We start from the raw sequence: 24,282 nt of genomic DNA on the forward strand, positions 1-24,282 counted from the left end.
GATTTTTGAAGTAGGAGGCACGAAAAATGAGCAATGTCTTCACCACGACTAGAACCTGGACCTCGAATACGTTAAAGTGTGCTACTGTTATACTACCAAGCCATGCTGGAAGTCTGTGGGGATTAGGGGACCCTATTGCCAAATCCTGGTGGTGATGAATTATTGTCTACCATCTTTAGTTTAGGCGCCACTGTATTCATTATAGTTATTTTGAAGCAGAAAACACGAAAAATGAGCAACGCCCTCGCTGTAACTCGAGCACTGGACCTCTCGAATATGCGCCGAGTGTTACATTCTTAAGGCATGCTGGAAGGCGGGAGAAAATACCTTATAAGTTAAACATATTCAATATACTTCGATATCGGAATACATTTCGGAACTTCGAGATAAATATACCGACCTGACATGAAAATTAATGTCTCGCTTTCGCTTTCATATATTTAAAAAAAAAAAAAAAAAAAAAATCTCGAGATAGGGTACCACGGAAGCGTGCGCTGTCTAAAGGGGCAGGCAGGTTTACGTACGACGAAAAATATTCTCTAAGACAGAAATCTTCATAACATTGATCTGGTATAAATATCCAGATATAAAGAGACGAATTTAACTAAAAAAAATCTGATGTGTGTACCACATGACATGTACGGAATATTAAATTACACACATTTTTTCTTGCATTTCAATTTAAACTTATTGGATTGAATTAAATCTACTTCGTCAATAGCGCATAAACCACAATAGAATAAATGCACTCTTTAAAATTCACTATATTTGTTTACCATAGCGGTACTCTGGCCCTAGGTTGACTTAACAGCGTTACATTTCATTCATTTTTTTAACTCAGAATGCACAAAATTTATATCATCTTAAAAATTATCTAATCGTCGCCACACGTTCTATTCAAATACTATAATAAATCTAAAACGATGTATAAAAGAAATTAAACAAAGAACAACAACAACAACAAAAAGAAACAGTTTTTTCACAGACGGTTCAGTATTTCTCATTCAATTAATTCAGTTCTCACTTCGCGACAAGGCAAAAATACATTAAAACTCAAGATGTCTGTATTGAAAATTATGAAGTAAATCATAAACACTTATTTCCTCGAATAAATTCCAGAATGGATTAAGCATGATTTAATTCGAAATAATAAAAGAAAGAGTTATCTTTGTTATTGCGAGGCTTACTTTCTCTAGATTGGCAACAAATCTACTATTCTGCTGTTTCAAATGTAAACAAACAATGGCCGCCATGGAAAAAATTATTAGGCCTAGCGGCACTTAAACAACTTTTAAATTGTTGATAATTCTAAAAATATTGCATACAGATTTACTAAAGGCATGAAAACCTTAACCGGAAGATAAGAACAACATAATTCAATCATTTTTAAAGCAAAAAATGTACAATTTACAAACATATAAGAGTAAACAAACTGAGATCACTGTGCCGAGTAACAGAGTATATATATATATACATATATTTATATACTTTTGGTGCGGCCGATTGCAACCAAAATATGAGATCCACATCTAGTTGTTATAGCAGTCTTATATACAAAATTTCAACGTTCTGAGGCTACTCGTTTTTAAGTTATGCGAGATGCATACATACGTACGTACGCACAGACGCCACGAAAAATTCTTTTCAGAATTCATTTTAAATTAGTTTTACAATTTTTTGGGGAGAAAAGAGTCCTTTATCTTGTCCTTACGTACAGATGTCACGCAATAACATCGTTAAATTGCATTCGATAGCGGTGAAAATGGATATTTGCGTCGAAATATGATGCCTGAAACTTTTCGCGATTACAATATTTCCTTTTTACTTCGTACAAGGAAGTAAAAAGGCCTACGTAAAAGTAGTAGCACCTTAGTACCGGGGCATCCTTATGCAAGTTGAGTTTATTGTCTTATTAATAAATAAAACGTAAATAGCTCTTGAATAAGAAAGGCCTTCAAATTTATGAAAGTTTGTTTTGATCAACGACCTTTTGTAAAGGTGGAAGTACAATGGTACCTTTAATGGCGGATAACCTTTTGAAGTTTTCTGTTTTGGCAAATAATGGCTTACTAGCGTATGGTTGTAGATGTCTTTACGGCTGGGCAATCTGATGCAGTTACTACATGCTGTTGCAATATCTTCTAACATACAACAAATGTTAGAGCATTACAGAATGGTTATTATGAGACTAGTATCGAAATTGTGCTGCTGATTCGAGAGAGAAGGGATTACTTGTCATTATTTGACTAGTCAGCGAGTTCTCATCATACAATTCCAGTCTTGTAAGAAGAATAACTCAAATCATCCCACAGAGCGCGACAAATTACAGTGTTTGAAATTTGTAGAGTTTTAACGTGAAGCATGCGAGGTTTATGTAATGGAGGTTTGTGCATTGTCAGTGCGTTCTGAAGAAAACAACGTGTGAGGTTTTCCAAGGATGCTGAGCCCCTTATCCGAAATTCTTCACGCGTATCTTTTGATGTTATTTGATGGAACACTGCCATTGCACTAGATACTGAGATGAGAATTTAAAAGGTGAGGTGTTTTGACAATAGATTCATTATTCTTTCAGGATGCCGTTACAGGCAAACGCCTGCTATGTATCTTATTCAGGAAACAGATTCTCAGAAATCATTTAGAAATATGCCAGAATAAATACACTATGGGCACAATACCAGTGAAAACTCTGGTATTACTAGAAGACATACCAGAGAACTACCAGCACATAAGAGAATTGCAGTTGTTGCAACCAGCAGTGTGGCGATAGTTATGAAAATGGAACATTGTTACCAGTGATTGTAGTTACTAAAGATTGTGCTTTTCAGAGCTTTTACTTTTTCAAGCTGTGGAAATTCTGGAATTAATAATTAATTTATTTCTTGAATTCACCGTTCCCGTTTTGGAAGTTCCTGAGAATCTTGAGATTATTAAAAAATGTTTAGTTAATTTTTTTTAATAAGGGGATAATGACTAGAAAAATCAAGCAAAAATGAAAGCAAAAAATACTGGGGTTTTCAATATCTTTATATATGAAATGATTTGTAAATGTTGAAGTCATGATGTTGAAGCATTACGAAGTAATCTCATACGTGGCCGCATTAAAAATAGGCCTTTTTGATTTTGGTTGACACGCATTTCCATTAGCCAGCGCAAATTAAACTGGCGCAATAAGAGCACCTGTTCTAGAACATTTAAAATTTTTTAAGAAAGCAGGCAACAGCAAGTTCACAGAAGCGAAGCGGAGAAGCAGATGCCATGCTTTCGAGACGAAATTTGATTTCAGAATGACAAAGTCATAGTTTGCAAATTGCCTATTGATTAATGAAGTTTCGATATTAACTCTTTGAGTTTCAGTTTTCAAAGCTATCTGCATCATCAGGATTACATAAGAGTCATATGATGGCTATTAATTTTGAAATGACGCAGTTTAAAGAAGTTTATTATAAGCTATTGCTATTTTTAGGACAGAAAAGGGAAATACCCAAAGTAAAATGAAGAGTTAAGGGACTATTGAAATTAAACTTAGTTTTGTTTTTACGATTTTTTTCTTACGTTTTCTCTTCCAGTAATTAGCGTATCTTTATAATAAAGTGATTTAACGCGAATTTTGTCTTAACTGCCAGTGCTCGTCAATCGGAAACTCATTATTTTTGAGTGAACTTAATGAAGCAAAACTGTTTTTCAATGAAGCAAAACTGAAATGTGTGCAATGGTTTTTAAATTTTTACACCCAATGCTTCTGTTTTTAAGTTTGACGCAGATAGTTTATGTATGCCTTCAAAATACATAAGAGGCATACATTTGAAGGATTCAGCATACACTTTAGAGGATTATTAATTATCCTATCAAATTACATCAAAATCGGAACTAACTCATTTGAAAGCAGTAACTTTTTCTTTTGTCCAAGGCTTTCATTTTGGATGAGTCACATTCTTCGCTCTATTCCGCCAAATACTAACATCTGCGGCTTAAAATGTATTTAAAATTTATCGATGTAATTTTCAGGAACAGGAGCCATTGCACCTATCAGCCATGACGGTGAGCATCATCTTCACGCGTCTACTATGCTACCAACTTTTCTAAAGTATTACATACAGTGATTCGCATTTCTTACTAGACAAAATTTTCTTCTCATGTATTACTTTTCTTCTATTTCAAGCCTTGCGTATTACAAAATAAATATAATCGAAATATTCCCTGAAATAAAAGAATTTATTGAAAAAGTGTTAATTAATAACTCACATAGTGTTGATTCTGACACGAGTGTCAATTCTGACCCGAGTGTTGATTCTGATCCGAGTGTTGATTCTGACCCGAGTGTCTGATTCACATAGTACACTCGGGAAGTTTTGTTGAGAAGTTTGGGCAGGCTATTTTTCTTGCTATAATTTTATTGTTAAGTGAAACTACATTCTACTACATTTAAGCGAAAATACTAAAGAAGAATTATCGTCTGCGTTAAGAAATTAGTACTTGTTCAGCAAAATGTATTAAGAGTTCCATATCTGAAGCAAACATGGCAAGACGTTAAGAATTAACTAGTTACAAATCTAACTATTCCCTATTTTAAAGATCATCAAAGTATTCAAAATATCCAAAAAATACTTGATGTAAAGCGTTCAGCTATCTTTGATATATTAAAACGATGGTAACTGCATTTAAATGCACTGAATTGTGGACTACATTCCAAACCAATACGAAGAAATCAGACATTAATCCTGCGAAAATTAAAGTGAAAACCAAATATTAGTATTGTAAAATTTGCAGCGGATTTAGAAAAACGATTTGCAATAAAGTTAACTGAGAAATTGCCAGAAGAAGCCTTAGAGTACATGGCTAGAATGAGCGATCAACAAGAAGAAAATTCTGTGTGAACAAATAAACGCTTGGCATTGACTAAAATCCGTAGAAAGTAAAGACTTATCACATTGGAAACAATATTATACTTGCAGATGAGTCAGAATGCAGTAGATTTCGGCAGACGACTCAAAATGTAGTAAATTTCTGTACGATGGACGAAATTCTTTTGGCGAAAGCCGAATGAAGAAATGAATCCGAAAAACCTACTGTCTACTGTTAAGCACGAGGTTGGAAGCATAATGGTTTGAGGATGCTTCATTGCCTCTGGGATGGCAAATTTAGTTTTTATAGAAAATAGTATGAATCAGTATAAATATATACATATTTTTAATGAAGTTATGAAAGCATTATAAGAAAACTTAGAATGCAAAATACATTTAAGGTCTAATAGGATAACGATCCTAATCATGCAACCCCAAATTGTTTGCTTTTAATTATGATACAACTATCTCGAATTTACCCCAAATTTCTTAAAATTCGTCGAACATTGTATTTTATGTTAAAAACATTTTGAAAACCTTTTTTAAAAAAAACAAAAAACAAACAGGCTTTAAAAAATTATCAAGTATACTTGAAAGAAAATAAATTTATTTCGCTAGTGTTTAATAACTGATATTTCCAAATAGAGCTGATAAGCGCAAATGTTCGAACACAAATGTGATTTTGCAATTTTATTAGGGAAATAAATAATTATATATGCTTAAAATTACTAAAAGCTTTTACTGTCTATTAATTTGTGTTATGTAAATAATGCATTTTCCAGCATTTTTTCACATTTTCCCTATTATATAGCCATACGTAATGTATTTTTCTCTAACTTCCGTAATCCTGTGCCCTATTGAGTACTTGAAAAAAGAAACCTCCTAATAAATGTAATAATAATGAGTATCTGAAATAAACACTGCAAATAAAATAGATAGTTATACAATTTGAAAATTTTCTTCCCCATGGAATTTTATTTCGATTTTAAACGTATTTTATTTCAATTCTGTGTGGTAGCAGTTGTGAAGGAATGCATTCGATTGCTCTTCATAATCCCTCTATTTAAAACTGTAACGATCGATTCCAGTATGATTGCATTCTAAAAATTTCGTGGAAAACTCATCGTGTAGAAAACGGAGCATAAACGTCGTACTTTGAGATTTTATTTCTAGATCTTTCAGTGTTCTCCTTGTGGTGTAGTGGTAATGCTTCAACGGTGAAATGACAACGCTAATGATGGAACACCACAAGAAAGTTTTATTGAACGCCCAAAAAATTGCTACATACCATCAACAAGAAAAAAGCCTAAATCTTTTTCTTAAAACCTAATTCTATACATTTTACATGCGAGAGCAATACGTGGCTCTCCCGCCTGCGTTTTTAACATTGCCAACAATTTAATTATTTTAATAACAACTATTTTAACAACTATTGAAAACGTATTTGGAAGTTAAATAATAATAATTTTCATCTTATGCTCACGAGACATCCTTGTCCATATTAATCTTCAGTTTCTTCTTTATGCGACCTTATCACATCCTAATATATAATTTTCTGAAACTGAATTATTCCCGTGTTTCACTTGCGTAGTTGAGTGGAAAAAGTAATCAGCGGGTTTCTGAAATCCTAATCTGTCAGATAAATGGAAATTTTCTTTTAATTCCTCCCGAATGGTTAAGACTGTGTAACACTGGTAATTTGATCCAAGTTCAAATCACAGTGAATTGCATGGTTGTTTTCGTGGTTTTTCGCATGTGTGGAGTGAATATGAGCCAGTCTCCTAACAAAAAATTTCATAAAAGACCATATTTTTCCTTAGGTAGACACCCCGCATGTGCATTGCCTTAATCAACTGAACAATCAAATAATAAGAAGTAACTAGCCTTTTCTCAAGTTTTCTAAGAATTTTTCTCGAGAACCAGTAATCCAGAAATTTAAGGAATGAAAATTCTGGAGGAAAGGCAGTCGAGATTTTGGTGTAAATTTCCATAGTCTTCAAGTAAAGCTGCTAATATTTAGAATAAATCTTTTTGAAGCTCAAACAAGTTAATAAATTAAAAAAACGATAACTCAATCATCGTTCAAAATTTTATATGATGACTGAAAGCAACGAGGACCCCCCAAAAAAGGCTGCGCTGAAAGTAATATTTTTCAGGTTATATTTATGTTAAATGCATGAAAGTAACCTATTATAGTGTATTAAAATTAAGGAAATAATAATCAGGTTTTGCATGAGATCTTTAATTCTTTAACTTGTCTTCGATCTTTTAAAAAGACTTTGCTATGAGCAAAACAAATTTAATCAATTAAAATTTAATATTACCCCAATTTCTTAAGGACATTCTTGCCGTAAGTATTATAAAAAATGCATTTCCGTGTATCCAGTAATAAAAGATTGATTGCTGTATTTATACGCTTCTTCTAATCTTCATACAGAACAGAGTCAAATGATGACAATAAACTATTTTTAATTATTATAGATTGCATGCCTCTCTATATTTCTATTCTGAATTTTATTCAAACAATAATATATACAGTTGCTATTTTTTACTTCAATCCTGCAGCTATAGCGCAGGACGGGTACATTTTTTTATTTTTAGCCTCTTATTATGTTTCTTCATATATGTACATATAAACGTAAAGCATTTAAAGTTAAAAGTAAATTGGAGTTAAAGCAAGGCGATTTCTCAACAATATTAATAATTAAAATCGTGTATAAAAGGTTTAATATAATATCAAAATATATATATATATATGTAAGATAAAAATGTATGAATCAGAATTATAACTCTAAAATCGTAATAGCTTATCTGCATTGCGTCATTTCTAGATCACTCTATGGTCCGCGCAACTCTGATGACGTAATAATTAAGAACTGAAACTGACCTTGCAAACCAAAACTTTTCTCTTCGCGTGCCTCCATCTTGCATAACTACGCACTTCAGCTTTTGATCTCTGCTGTGCTAAGAAGTAATTTCGCTGGCTTGCTTTCTATCCCAACAATATCAAAAATGTAAATCTTCTGTGGAAAGGCACGACTAGAGTGCCAAGTGATTGTGGCCACAAATATCAATTGGAAATAAAAATGGAATTAAAACTGTCTCGACTGCCAAGTTCTTTAAATACTATGCAATCAAAATTCTTCTTCGATATGGGTCTAATCACGCATCGACACTGCTCCGTCATTTCCTTTTCCTTGTTTTGCTTTCATTATGACAATAAAGTCGACAGGATAATTTCCTTCAGCCTGAAACCTCAATGGAAAATTTAATTCAGCTCTTCAAATCATCTTTTTTGATAAATCCAAAATAATGTGAAAGAAGTGAATCATCAAGTTTGTTTTTTCAGTGTTTAAAAAATAACAGATCATTCTTCTGCTGTGGTGCAAGTGCTTCAAAAAGAAAAATAATCACGCGTAGTGTTTACAGATTGAAAGTGATCTCTCGATAAATTGAGAAGTTCGAATGTCTAGTGAAAAGGAAATCATCAGTGAATTACCGTTTAGGAGTTCAGCATTACAGCGGGTTCAAGGTCAATCTGAGTTGGTGTTTGCAAGTATGTGCGACAGAAAATTATTTGCACTTCCGCTTTTTCAACAGCTCAAAAATTATTACATTCGTGTGAATCTAGCTCAGGAACTAAATTATTTAAAGTGCTTCGGATTCTATAGTTTTCATTTCAACTTTGGTTAAAATTTCTTAAAATTTCTGCAATTTGTTTTGAGAAAATCTGAAATTCTTGTTCATTAATTTTTCATAATTATGTGTGAGCAAATTAAGTAATTAATTTTAAGCTATTTAAATTATTCATAGAGAAGGATATTAAGATAAGTTTTTATGTTTTTGAAATTTTGTAGAGAATTTTGAATACTATTTTTATAATTATTCTAAAAATGAAGTAGGTGTAAAAAATAAGTGAAATTATTACAGAAACGTAATATGAAATTATGGTAAATGCATGTTAAATTTATGGGTGATTGTATGTTAAGTATAGTGTATGTCGAGAGAGTACTGGTTCCTTCAACAGAGGCCTGTAATTACCTCTGTACGGTTGTTCCTTTTACCCTCTTCATGCAAGATAATGTTGGAGGCTCTCATTTTATGAGTGTGTGTAATTTTTTTATATTATTATTATTATTATTATTATATTTTTTATTATGGAATGTATTAGTGCAGTTCGCAAAGGCCAGTTACCTTATGCAAGGAACGGAGGCCTTTTCAAGTAACTGCCTAGGCACCCTGGGCCACCAGTGCATAGAACACACTGGTTAGCTCAAGAGGACAGCCCTATTGATGGATATGTTTGTTTAGAAGTATTGCGAGGCTTCCAGTTTGGTAAAATACAGGAATTGTAAATGAAAGATGATAACGGTGAAACCATAAATTCTGAAAATCTTAATCCTATTATTTATGATGTTAAATTATAATTTATCAGTATAGAAATAAGTATCATAAATATTTATGTGCATTACATTTAATTATAAGTAATGATTATGTAAAAGTTTATTTTGTGATATTCTGCGATAACAAGAACCTTCCCTGAAGAATTATGATTATGTGAATTCTCAAACAAAAAGACTATTGGACTGAAATGCTGAAAAATTCAATAGGACTCTAAAAATTAAAAATTTATTTAAAAAAATTGATATTTATAAATTATACTTTACAGGACAAAAATTTTATGATTTATGTTTTTTTTTTTTTTTTTTTTTTTTTACATTTGATAGTGCTTTAACTCTTTCTCTTTCAAAAGGCTTCTCTGTCGCTACACCTTTTTCTTTTTGAAGGGGGGAATATGTGAGATAAAATTATATGAATCAGAATAACTAAAAACATTAATTCTTCCTCTTTATTCTAAAATCGTAATAACTTCTCTGCATTGCGTCATTTCTAGATCACTCTATGGCCCGCGCAACTCTGATGACGTAATAATTAAGAACTGAAACTGACCTTGTAAACCAAAACTTTTCTCTTCGCGTGCTTCCATCTTGCATAACTACGCACTTCAGCTTTTGCTCGCTACTGTGCTAAGATGTGATTTCGCTGGCTTTTAAAAAAAATTATTTAAAAAAAATTGATATTTATAAATTATACTTTACAGGGCAAAAATTTTATGATTTATGTTTTTTTTTTTTTTTTTTTTTTTTTTTTTTTTTTTTTTTTACATTTGATAGTGCTTTAACTCTTTCTCTTTCAAAAGGCTTCTCTGTAGCTACACCTTTTTCTTTTTGAAGGGGGGAATATGTAAGATAAAAATGTATGAATCAGAATTATAACTCTAAAATCGTAATAACTTATCTGCATTGCGTCATTTCTAGATCACTCTATGGTCCGCGCAACTCTGATGACGTAATAATTAAGAACTGAAACTGTCCTTGCAAACCAAAACTTTTCTCTTCGCGTGCCTCCATCTTGCATAACTACGCACTTCAGCTTTTGATCTCTGCTGTGCTAAGATGTAATTTCGCTGGCTTGCTTTCTATCCCAACAATATCAAAAATGTAAATCTTCTGTGGAAAGGCACGACTAGAGTGCCAAGTGATTGTAGCCACATATATCAATTGGAAATAAAAATGGAATTAAAACTGCCTTGACTGCCAAGTTCTTTAAATACTATGCAATCAAAATTCTTCTTCAATATGGGTCTAATCACGTATCGACACTGCTCCGTCATTTCCTTTTCCTTGTTTTGCTTTCATTATGACATATATACACTCGTGTGCAAAATTAAGATAACTGCTAAATTATATCTATTTTTACGAAACGCATTGAACCAAAAAGCACTAATTATGCCGCCGAAGAATTATGCAAATACTCAGTCTAATACGTAAGTGTATTTACGTGCATGTCTGGCGGAGTTGTAATTGTGAAGGGGATATAAGGGGATGGAGGATTTTCAGCGATTTGTGTGCTCGTACTCTTTCACGACATTCGCCGTGTTTCTCGCAACAGTTGAGTAAATTTTATTAGGTATCAAGTAAAACGTGTAGCCACGAACGTATGGATCACGGAATGAGATGGCGAATTGCCAGTAGATTGGAGGCAGGCCATCGCAAGCGCAGGTGACTACTGAGCTCAGTGTAACGCCCAGTGTCATCTGCATTTTGTAGACACAATTTCAGGCACTGAATCCATATCGAAAAGACCTGGAAAAGGTCAATCAAGATTCACAGCAACGAATGAGGATCGTTATTTGACACTATTAGCGCTGTGACACAAGGCCGCTACAGCTTCACAGCTCTCAGGTGAGCTGTATGTTGTCATTAGAACCAGAGTTTCACTGTCTACAGTTGCCTGAAGGCTGTATAAGATAGAGCTGTGTGTCATAAGACTGGTTGTTTGCGTCCCGCTCACTGCACTTCACAAAACATCACATTTTGCACAGTACAGACAACATGTGCCTTGGACCAGACTTCAGTGGAGCACAGTACGCTTTACGCGTGAGTCGAGATTCAGCATGGACACTGATTCTATATCTGGAAAGAGTCTAGAACACGATACCCTTCTTTCCTCATCAGGAATAAGGATCGTTACGGTGGTGGAGGTGGAATCGTTTGGCCAGGCATTATGTTGGACGATCACACACACCTGCGTTTGTTTGATAAGGCTCCCTGATTGCTATGAGATATAGAGAAAAGATCTTAGAGCACTATGTTCGACCTTTCAAGAGTGCAGTTAACTCTAGGTTCCTGTTGATGGATGGCAACGCTCTTCCACATAGATCTTAGCCGTAGGACGATTACCTGGAAAGTGAGCATATTTGCTGCATAGATAAGCCAGCCAGATCTCCTACTATAACCCGATACAGCATGCCTGATACACCTTTTGGGAGAGCAATTTTATTTTTCATCTTCCTCTGAAAACTATGTCGGAGTTGAAAACTGTTTTGCTGCAGGAGTGGGATGAATTGTGTTAGGGACTCTTGCACTTCCTCCTGACCGGTATGCCATCACGAGTTCGATATCATACTGTTGATTTTGAACACCTTTCACTGTGAGCTTTACTAACAACCATGCGTACATAAAATGAATTTTAAATGATGTATCCCTTTCTCTGTTATGATGTTTCTCTGTTATGAATGTGTATTCGTACCGAATTTCATTAAAATCTCTTCATCAGTTTTTAAGAAATTCGACATAATATGCAAATTCTGTTAATTTTATACACTAGTGTGCATATATACATACTGTAATAATCAATAAAAATGTAAGTTACCATAATTAATATCCTTCTCTAGGAAAACGTACTCTCTAGGAAAACTCTCTCTTTTGATTTTTTACTTCCTTGTACGAATTAAAAAGGAAGTATTGTAATCGCGAAAATTTTCAGGCAGTATATTTCAACGAAAATATCCATATTGACCACTATTGGATACAATTTAACGATGTTTTTTCGTGACATTTGTACGTAAGGACAGAATAAAAAACTCTTTTCCTCCAAAAAAATTATAAAACTGCTTTAAAATGAATTCTGAAGAGAATTTTTCGTGGCGTTTATACGAACGTATGTACGTACGTAAGTATCTCGCATAACTCAGAAACGAGTAGCCTCAGAACGTTGAAATTTTGTACATAGGACTGCTATAACATGTAGATGTGCACCTTGTATTTTGGTTGAAATCGACCGCACCAAACGTATATAAATATATTTATATATATATCCCCTCTGTTACCCCGCTCAGTGATCTCAGTTTATTTACTCTTATATGTTTATAAATTGTACATTTTTTGCTTTAAAAATGATTGAATTATGTTGTTCTTATCTTCCGGTTAAGGTTTTATGCCTTTAGTAAATCTATGTGCAATGTTTTTAGAATTATCAACAATTTTAAATTTGTTTAAGGGCCGCTAAGCCTTTTTTCTGACGGCGGCCATTGATTGTTTACATTCGAAACAGCAGACTAGTGGATTTGTTTCCAATCTAGAGAAACTTAGCTTCGCAACAACAAAGATAACGCATTCATTTATTATTGCCAATTAAATCATGCTTAATCCTTTCTGGAATTTTTTCGAGGAAATAAGTGTTTTAGATTTACTTCGTAATTTTTAATAGAGATATTTTGAGTTTTTATGTATTTTTGCCTTCTTGCGGAGTGAGAACTGAATTAACTGAATGAGAAATACTCAATTGTCTGTGAAAAACTGTTTTTTTTTGTCTTATTTGCTTAATTTCTTTTACACACCGTTCTAGCTTTATTATAGTATTTGAATAGAACGTGTGGCGACGATTAGATAATTTTTAAGATGATATAAATTTTGTGCATTCTGAGTTAAAAAAATGAATGAAATGTAACGCTGTTAAGTCAACCTAGGGCCAGAGTACCGCTATGGTAAACAAATATAGTGAATTTTAAAGAGTGCATTTATTCTATTGTGGTTTATGCGCTGTCGACGAAGTAGATTTAATCAACCCAATAAGTTTAAATGAAGTGCAAGAAAAAATGCGTATAATTTAATATTCCGTACAAGGAAGTCATGTGGTGTACACGTCAGATTTTTAATTAAGTTTTACAGAACTTTGCGCAATATTGATAATAATTATTAATTATTTCGAATTTCTGATCTGCAAGATATTTTTACCAATAAGATTTGCATTTTATAACGCATATACTGAATTCATTTTTAATGTATATCCCCAAGGAGGTTAAGTTTCTAATTTGAATTTTGTTTTTGATAGTTTCTATACGTATCTGACTGTCAATTGGATTTCAGCTTCCGGTTTAAATTTATAACGTCACTGAACAAGTATTTTATATTAATTTACTTTTATTTCGCTTTTGATTAAAAAATATTTGAAATTATTAGCTTCTTTTATGATTTCCTATTACTAAGTTTGCTACTATGGTTGGATATTAATTCTACGTAATTTAACTTGATTAATTTCGCAGTAGTTTTTATGCCATTAATAATAATTACTAATTATTACTAATTTAATGAAATTTCTGATATATCTATATCTATCTACCTATATACTGACTGTCAATTGGGTTTCAGCTTCCGGTTTAAATTTATAACGTTACTGGACAGGTGTTTTATATTAATTTACTTTTATTTTTCTTTTGATTAAAAAATATTTGAAATTATTATCTTCTTTTATGATTTTCTATTACTAAGTTTGCTGCTATTGTTGGATATTAATTCTACGTAATTTAATTAATTTCGTAGTAGTTTGTATGCCATTAATAATAATTAATTATTACTAATTTAATGAAATTTCTGATATATCTATATCTGTCTATCTATATACACTGCTGCCCATTAAAATTGCGACACCATGAAGGAAAGCAAATACAAAAAATATATTTATTGCGCGTAAACTGTATGGCATGAAAACAAAATGATTAAATTTGTAACGAATTCGGAGGTTTACAGGGATGCGAATTTAGTAGAAAGGCTAAAACGGCCCCTGGCAGTTAAAACGGCCCTTGCCTGGAGTTAGGCATGGAGTCAAACTTGGCTTAGATGACAGAAATGGGCAACTCATTCCATGCTGGTTCAAGTCTATGTCACATTTCATCAACCGTATTGTTGGAGAGAGGTGGCGGGCCAGTCTCTCAGCAACCCATGACCAGATGTTTTCAGTGGGTGACAGATCTAGAGATCGCGCAGGCCAGGACAGTAATCGAATACCCTGTGTATCAAGGAAGGTCAGAACACGATGTGCAACATGTGGTCTTGGATTATCTTGTTGGAACATGGCGTTTGGGGGCCTAAAAGATAGAGGCCAACCACTGGACGTAAGATGACAGAAATGTACCCATCAGCGTTTAAATTACCATAGATCTGAATTAGAGATGTGCGTGTCGTGTACCCAGTAGCTACCCAAACCATCACACCAGGTGCAGGCGCCCTATGCAGATATCGAATGCAAGCGGGCTACGTGCGGTCTCCTCAGACGCTCCAGACACGTATACGGCCATCAGAATTCTACGCGTAGAACCGGGACTCGTTTGAAAAGGCGACTTGTGCCATTTCTGTACCCAGCTTTGTCGTTTGGCGCACCAGAGTCGCCGTCTTTCTCTATGCTACATTATGACATTACTTCTACTATTTACATTATGACATTACTTCTACTACTTACATTATGACATTACTTCTTACATTATGACATTACTTCTAATGGTCACCCTGCTGATAGTCAGAGCTGCTGCAAACGTCGACGCACTTACGAGCGGATACTGGGCATGCTGCAAACATGCCCATTTCCTGACTAATGGTCCGTGATGTGGTCGTACGGTTTTCTAGGGCTAACCTCGAAATATGTCTGTCCTCTCTGGCATTGTCATAGGAGGGCGTTGAGATCCTGCATGCCGTTCAGTATTACTTTTAGCGAACCATCGATTCCATATTTGCATGACAGTGGTTGGATGTCGACCATTGCGACCGGCGATATACCGGAACGATAATCTACACTTTCGATAGGCCACGATCATGCCTATATCGAATTTCGAAACTTGTTGGTAAGCATGTCCTCTTCTTATTCGAGGCACAACACGATATTCTAAGCAAACTCCAACCTTGCAGAGCACTTTCCGAAATGAGAAGTAAACTGCACAACTTTTCTTTTATGCAGTGTTTCAGATGTCGTTTCTCCCTCCTGTGTCGTCTAAAATGCGCTGAAATACTAATTAGTTGCATATCCGAACTTCTTCCTTTCATGTGATTTTGGCGTTCGTCAGATCATTCATTCCTGGTGTTGCAATTTTAATGGCCAGCAAATATATTTATATATAATGTTTTCATATTTTTCTATTGATGATTGATTGTCGAAACAGATCTATGGAGAGAAAGAGCATAACTTTTCAAGCGGAAATTCTTTTTATGTTGACTTTTAATTTTATTCAGTAGAATAGAAAAATAATAGTATAAAATTAATAGAAACTTTTTTTTTACTTTAGTGTATATTTAATATATCGATTAGAGGGGAGGAATTGAAATCGAATTTCTTCCTTTTCAAGGTGGGGATGTTCCGCGGTTAAAAAAGATTTAGTTTTATGAATTGACAACAGTAAATAATTTCATTTTAGAAGAGAAACGATGGTTAGTTTTTTACAATATATTTTTAATCTTTTTTACATTTTTGTTTTTAAAAACGTTTAATGATAAATGCTTTCCGAAGTGTTAGATTGTTGTTTGTATTTTTCAGATAGCAACTTAATTTTTTGTGAATATTTTTATACAATTATATTAATTCCTTTCTAGAAATGACCGTCACTAAATAATTTATTTAACAATGATTTGCTTAATAAAGAAATTTCATAACCTAGAAAGTAGTCTTAACTGCCATCTTTCCATTGCGAGTATCTGCTTCCCTAATAGCTTCCACTTCTCCCGTAATGTTCAGGAACCTGTAAATGCATTATGCCCCGACATAACAAACCGCTTGTTAAGGGGTTGCTTCATTGTCATCCTAACTTAACTGTTCTTCCTGTTTGCTTTCAGGGCGACGAGAGTATCGACTATTACGGACAGAGAAGACGCACCAAGAGGGAAACAGCAGAATGCATTTGTCCTCCAGGTAAGTCCATTTCCTCGCTGCCTCATCATTATTACCCGGCTATTAATCTTTGACTATGATTCTTAGCGCCAGATGATGAGGGTTATTCTTCACAGTACTTCCGTCAGTTAGGATAGGAACGCTGACAATAGCCTACATTATTGTAGTAGATTCTAGGGTAGAGTATATAGTACCAGTAAATGGTATAGCTATGCGAAGGGTAATAGCCTATTATTATGATTTTGTTCATAGAAATTATTGGGAATTAGTGAAGGTCAAGGGCTTAAATGTATTGAGTGCTTTCATTTTAAATCACTGCTTAATCCTGGGTAAATTTTGCCGATTATTTATATATTTGTTTCTTTATTTTATGCGTGTATTTTAGAATTCCATTGTAATGAATTAGAATAAATAAAAATTATGAAATCTCATTCGTAATACATATATGTGCATGCTGCCCACCATTGGCAGAGTGTATAAGACTGCTGAACACTGGTTCAACCCGGATTCAAATCGCAAAATCAAATTTTAGAAAAGTCTTTGTTTTTTATTTTGAATTAGGGAATCGAAGTTGCAGATGCAGCTGAGCTTCAGTTAATGTTCACTCCTCATTAGCTGATTGTCCCTGAAATCTTGGGGGTCCGGGTTCGAATCCCAGCAAACGGGCTTGCTGCATGGGCATTTTCGTAGTTTTCCCCATACAAGCTAATTTCCCTTAGAAAATCATCCACGAAGGATTTCTTTCCTTAGGCAGATAGCCTTGCAGTGCTTTGTCATAATTAAATAAACCAAATCAAACCAGTATCCCTGGACCCTTGGAGCTTGAGAGAAATGCATTTCCGTTTAGTGGAGTTAACGAGAGAACAATCTATGTATGTTCATAGCAGGATTTAAAAAAAAAAAAAAAAAAAAAAAGTGTGGATGTTTAAATACGAAAAAAAATATTACAGTAAAAAGACCTATTCTCTTTAATTTCCATTCAGAATATTCCCCTTCACTTTTACCCTTTGCTGCACAGTGTGTCCGGTCTAGAAACACCTAAAATTTCCTTCTGTACGCGCAAAGAAATTGAATGAAAAGGATTTAAAGGTTACTATAGGTTACTATAGGTTACTTTGAACCTTCTTTATTTATAGTAGATGGCAGCTCAACACAAACCAGTCCATATATTTTAGCCATGTTTAGGTTTTTAAGACCCTCATTTTTCAAAGAAATCTTCCAGATTTTTTTTAGGATATAAAAGGAATTGTTTGAAAAGAAATTTCTATGTTATTTTTTTGGCTGTATACTAATCTCTTTATTCTATATTACTTTTAAATTTTTACCTTGAAATCTTGCCTAAAATCAAACGGCGAACCCTAGGTGTGCCCAGACAGGGCGCACCGATAATCTGGGACAACTGAAAGTCTGTATGTTTTCGTTTCTCCGCATCTCATCGGTCAGTTCATTGACAACAATGCTCGTTTCAGCACTCTTTTCGAAGCTCTATTCAATCATTGTGCCACTTTGGGCACATCCATAGAATTAAAATGATAAGTGCTATCTTCACAAAATTTTACTTGTGTACTTCTCCAGGCCTAATTAGACTGCCTACCCCCCCTTTTTTTAATCAAAACTCGACTTTAAGAGGTAGCGTGCCGGAAAGGGTTAACTGCGTTAATCCTATTCTTCTTGAAATTTTCTGATGGCATTTTCGAAATTCTCTATCATAACTTGCGTTGTCGTGCCTATCTTGATATCCTTAATGTATTTAAAATATGTAACCTTTCTAGAAGATCGCTGAATGCAGGTAGTTTAACCTTGCACCTTCGATACCAGGCGAACGGTATGGCTATATATGGTTGGTTTTTGTGGCTTTCCCTATGTGAAGACGAACCAGTTCCTTTTAGAAAGTCCTTCACGAAGGCATTCCTCTCTTAAGCAGATAGCTTTTGTGGCTTTGCCATATTCAATTACCATAATCTACATTTTGTAAAAGTTAATAGTTGTACGATAAAATATCTGGCTAGCAATACGGTATTATGTTTTTATTTGACAGACATAAGTGAATCTCCCGTTAGCTGACACTTATGAAGCGAAACCTTTTACCCCTATCAGAAAGTGTTATTTAAATGGGAGTGCTTTAGTATCTATTTCGAGGGGATTCAGGATCTGTCCTCTGATGTGAAGTGTCCGCTAAACTGATGGTGCATATCAGCGGCAGTTCGACTTTATTGCCGTATTAGAAGTGATATATGACAAAGAAATTGTCGTAATGGAGGATGAAACAGTTTGCCCTTATTTAAGCTCATTTGTTACCCACAGTACTTCTTAAATTCTATAATAAGTACTTACACCATTCAGAGTCCATTATAGTGTTTTTGGATATAGTATTATCGAGTTCTAAAACACAGTGCGTATCATTTCGATAATGGATTGTGACTGGGCGAAACAGACCTTCGTACCACCCTTCTCAGCAATTTTCAAAGTCACTTTACTCTCACTGTAAACTAGTTTTACTTTCCATAGCACATTTTTGTAGTTTTGTCGGGTGAAAAGGTCGTTTTAATACATTATTCGTAATCCACGATTTACGGCATACTATTTATATACACCTTCTGTCAACCCCAGTTCCTAATTTAGTAATTTCACAGTACAAACTAAAAGTCGTAAGATATTTTTAAGAATTATGTGTAGCATTACATACTGAAGATGTAGGATAGCATTTAATAGCCTTATTTGCATTTGTTATCAACTCTTGCGTACGTATATTAAAAAAATTAAAATGAACGTATGACGTGAAAAATGTTGCAGTAACTACCCCAATGGATAACTTTTATAGTCTGAAAGATGTATATTTTGCATAATAAGACAACGTATTTAGGAAGTAGAAGAATGAGAACTTCTTTTTTATGCCCTGTGTTATGCAATAAAGTTAATGAGTCTGCAGGGCTGGCTAAGGCGAAAATCAATCGCAGGGTCTCTAAAACGTGTTTTCTGAAAACTTCCAAAATATCGCCAAGCTTGGTAAGAAGTCACTAAATGTCACCCATTTGAGAATCAAAATTCATAACCAAGCCCATGTAGGTATTGGCAGTATGTACTTCTGGTTTTCCTAAGCTATTTTTAAAATTAAAACAGCTCTTTAATGAGAATTATAATTATTACGAAATAATTAAGTAATTAAAAGCTCGCAAATACCGCTTGCAGGTTGAAGACTGCACAAAACATACGATAAACAACTGTAAAATTGCCATAAAATGTATTAAATAAATAAATAAAACACAATGATAAGCTAAAATTCCATTATAGAGCAAAATATTAAACAAAATCACAAATATTTACCTAAATTACGAGAGTATTGCAGATTAAAGTTTCTTTGTCGCTTATTTTTACATTTTTAATATCGCTGAAACTCTTATTTTTTCCCTTCTTACTGAAACCCTAAAATTAATCTTTAAAGATTTCACGAAACCCAGGTTAATAACCTCTGCGTATAACAATTAACTACGGGCAAGAAGGAAAGTAGTTATTTAATATTTGATGTACCGCAGACTTTTCGATTTATCTCGTAATCACATGTTTATAAAATTTACTCATCGTGAACAGAATTTCTTGGAGCTGTAGAGTGTTCGAGTTTTATCTATTTGCAGATGGTTCGTTGAAAGAAACGCTACAGCCGAAAGTAACATGTGTTTTCTAAACGCAGGGGCGATTTCATCTGGTCAGGAACTCGAACGCAATTCCTTTATGGCGGGTAGAAATGTGAAAAAAAAAGTATTTCGCCTGATAAATGGTTGTTTCACATTATTCTTTAGCGTTGCATAGAGCATTTTTTGGGTAGTATTGTACTTATTCAGTACAGCCTTTTCAATATTTTAAACCCGGGGCTTCCAACGGGGTCACATTCGACCCCAGACGGTCGTTGAAATTATAATTATTATTTATATCGATTATGTATTAACAATTTTGATTGTCTTATTTAAAACCGCATTCATAAAAAATTAATAAAATTGGTAATTAGTTTTTTATTGATATTAAAGTCCATAAAGTAAAGAAGAAATAATATAAAATAATATAAGAGGAAAAATACACTAAAACTATTTAATATATTTTAAACTCAATACTATTTTTTAAGCATATAAATTCTTTTATGCAGCACGTGCAGTAAAAAAAAGTAAAATTCAAAAATACAAGAAAAAAAAATCGCGCAACCAAAAAATTGGAAGAACATAAAACTAGAATGGAAAACAAGAAACAATTTGAATATTTTTGAACGAGGTGGTTTAAAAATTAAGTAGTTTTATGTCAAATATCAAAGCTATTACATCAATACCTTAAGCGCAGCTACATATTCATTAAAATCGAACTTTTGCGCTATTAGAATATGATTTTATTTCTGAAAACTTGCTTATATTTGTAAAATTAAATAATAATAGTAGTAATACAAAAATAATTAAAAATATTTTTTCAAAACTTTTGCTCATATTCTTAATCTAATTATTAAGTTATTTATATGCAGCAATTTGTATTATGATTACCATGTACTCTGTATATTATACAGAAAAATGTAAAGGGATCGGTGACGAAAAAAATATTCCTTTGATGCAAGAAAAAGGTTGGGAATCCGTGTTTTAGACAGTTGTGTACTTATATTATAGTGCTATCAATTTACCATCCATGAGCTTGGTAAGTGTTACCGCTGCGCGAAACAAGGTTTTTATTTCTATGCTGCCGCGTACCAGTTGTCTACGTGTTTCCACTCGATGAATCTAAAAGATTAAAATTACTTTTACTGAAATTAAAATTAATTTAATCTTCAAACCCGATAGATGAATTTTCATCTCGCCATCTGGTTAGCAGAATATCGGAATGCTGTATAATCATATCATAAGAACAAAATTAAGCAACTAAAACTCATTGCGGACTTTGAAGTGCGGATCATATTTAACACAAAATTATTTCCACTTCTCGAGGGGCTAACAGACAACGTATAAATTGAGACTATCAGTTATTTCCAAATTAAAATCTAACCTAGCTCCTGGGTTGATGAATTTCACGAATCAGCTACGTAATATGCAGCACTAAAAGGGAAAATCATCAGCTCAGAGATTTATAAGAGGCCTGTCAGGTACAATTTGAGGAATTGCTTAAAGGTCATTGATGATACCAATATTTCTTTTCGTAACTTATATCATTCCTCTATTTAAAATTCCTTTCATTTACGTATTCTGATGGAATAAGAGAAAATAGTAGGAATACAGGACAGAATTTAACACAGCAAAATGTGTTAATTAAAGTAAACATTGCAGAGTCATTTGGTTTCTTGAAGCAGGAGACGCAAAAAATATGTAACGTTCTTGCCGGAACTCGACCTTCCTATGGCTAGCCGGACGTGCTTTCGTGTTGAAGGCACGTGGTAAGGAGAAAGGAAAACGGTATAGTCTTCCTCACTTAAAGTTAGATTAGGAAGGAGGGATCCCATTCGCCAAACGCTATAGATGACGAATTATAGTTCACTTCTTTTTAGTTTGAGCGCTGCTTGTATAGTTCGACCGTTTGAAATGCAACCTTGGTTGGCATTTTGCGAAAACGCATAGACTCGTCCAAAAGGGGCGTTATTACTTGCTGCGACAGAAAAGGTCACGTCAAGTGTTTTCTTCTCCAGAAAGAGAGAATTTAGAAAGTCCTCATCCTTCCACCTATTTTGAGAATAATTCGGTCCGAATGGCGCATGCGTGTTTGCGCTCATGGTCGCGGATGAGGCGGTCGAACTATTGAAACCACTAGGATTTTCGAGGTAGAATATGTAAAAAACGTACAATGAAACTCGAACGCCGGACCTTCTGACTGTTATCTGGGCGTTGCGTTCGTATTACACCAAGAACGTACGCGGAAAGGGGGGGGGAATTGCGGCCTTAAAAATTGGGCAATTAAAATACAGTAAATACACGTTTTAATAATTCATATCTTTATTTAATGCTTTAAGAATGATTTTAATTGATATAATGAAGAATGTATTTAATTTTTATTATCATCTATGTATAATATTTTGAACACTTTCAGCTTTATTTGAATCAATAGATGGTGTTTTTAACGCTATGCATTGTTCGTGTACATATAGAGTCTAACGTTAGACTGCAACTTGAAGTTGTCAGAATGCAGGTTTTTTTCTCCTCTGGGAGCTTATGGATTTCGAGTGTTGCATTTGGAGAAAAAAGATTTACATCAGTGGCAAAATATACTCGCACCTTCTCATATCCCCGTTTATGTACAGAGAACCCTTTCCTTTTATTCGATGATAAGGCCACATGAGCTTAGTCCTGTCACGAATATGTCAGCTTTCGGTTTGACACTGAAATGCCCTTAATGGCTTCCAGAACATATACTTTCATCCAGGAGAGGCAAAAGGATCATGATACATAATCCTTCGATCGCGTTATTCCTTCCGCTTGAGTGGAGTTTTTAAAACATGGCCTTTATTCGATGGAGTGCATCGTCTTTTCAATCGAAAATCTGGTCCACCCGCTAACGACGTAATAAATATTTGAAATCCTCTTCTGCTCCTCATTTTGGAGTTTTCTTCATTACGTCTTCCTTAATCGCGAATTAGGTGATAAGACAAATAGGGGGAAGGCGTAGGAGAGTGGAGGGAATAGTGCTTCGCGCAGGCGCGAACAAAAACACTTCGGAAATGTCCCATTGTTTGGAATTCATTTGCATTTCGGAAGTCGGTAATTTATTTTATTCCATTTCTTTTTCTTTCTTTAGCGGATGTTTTTGTTTCCCTGTGGAAGTGAATTTGTGAAGTAGTGGCTCCTAAATTCTATCGAAGTAAAAGTTTTTCGAGTTTGTGTACGTTTAGGGTTTTGAGGGAAAAAAAGGATAAGAAAAAAGGTGTTCATGAATTAGCGTGCCCCCTTACCCGTCTATTTCGCATAGTAAAGAATTTCAGAAGAGTCGACGTGACTGCCATGGTTTTGTTTTCGGAAAACTAGAAAGAGACCCTTGTGGAATGTTTTGGCTTCTACTTATTCAAATGTGTTGCTGTTTGGAATGAATTTGTTCTAGTTTCCTGCTTAGAATTTTTTTTTCCTTTTTCGCCTACGAACTGGCTGCTTACGTTTTTGTGGTGGCAAACGTACATTTACTGAATAAAAATAATGGCTTTTACAGGAATGGTGGGAAAGTTTCTTTTTGCGCTGGGGGATTACACACTTAGAATTTAAAACCTAAAAAAGTTACACGCTTTTGATAATATTAATTGGAATTAATTTTTTTTTTTTATTTATTTATTTATTTTTTTTTTTTTTGTACAGCTTAAATAAAGAGAGCAAAAAGAAGTGTTTAGGAAGTTAAAGATGAGCGAGCATCTTCAAAGAAAAGTAATAATTATTTTCCAAACTATAAACATTTTTATTTTTATGCATCATTATTAGAAAAGTAACTTCCTCCACTGAGGTGGGGGAACGGGGGACAAAATTTAGCGAGACGGTCGCAAGGTAAATGAAATTTTGAGGCCGAATGCTTATGTTACATGGGCTATCTTCACTTAACATTCTACTATTTAAAATATAATCAGTGTGTACAGAATTATGGCGTGCTTATTGCACCCATAGTGTTGTGGAGAAAAGGAAATATGAGAAATTATTCTTCAAGAAAGAAGGATTATTAAAAAGTATTCAAGATCTGCAAGTTTGTTGTTCTATCATGCATCCTACTTGTGTGCGAGCTGCAGCTCTCTACAACATCTCGGCATGAATAAAAAGTAAATTGATGCCTTCTTAAAAAAAAAAAAAAAAAAAAAAAAAAAAAATCTGAAAGTTTTCATATTTTATAAACATTTTGTGTGTAACCTTTACTTATTAAATATCACGTTCTTCGCACTTAAACCATAAAATTCAATTCAACAACAGTATCACAAAATAATTTAAAAAGAGAATATCTTTAGAAATTCCGATACATA

General features: G+C 33.9%; 1 protein-coding gene across 1 annotated transcript in view; it reads left to right on the forward strand.

Annotated features, from left to right (window-relative positions):
- LOC118187424 (uncharacterized) overlaps window positions 1-16,418 on the forward strand; it is a 55,753-nt gene extending 39,335 nt beyond the window's left edge. Inside the window, exon 2 of the mRNA XM_035357643.2 lies at window positions 16,283-16,418. Within this exon, the coding sequence (XP_035213534.2) occupies window positions 16,283-16,411 (129 nt within the window). The 3' untranslated portion in view covers window positions 16,412-16,418. The remainder of the gene's footprint in view (window positions 1-16,282) is intronic.
- The last annotated feature ends 7,864 nt before the right edge of the window (window positions 16,419-24,282 follow it).

This window comes from Stegodyphus dumicola, chromosome 3, assembly GCF_044657685.1.
Source record: "Stegodyphus dumicola isolate Sdum_Otavi_A_Nest chromosome 3, ASM4465768v1".
Lineage (NCBI taxonomy): Eukaryota > Metazoa > Arthropoda > Arachnida > Araneae > Eresidae > Stegodyphus > Stegodyphus dumicola.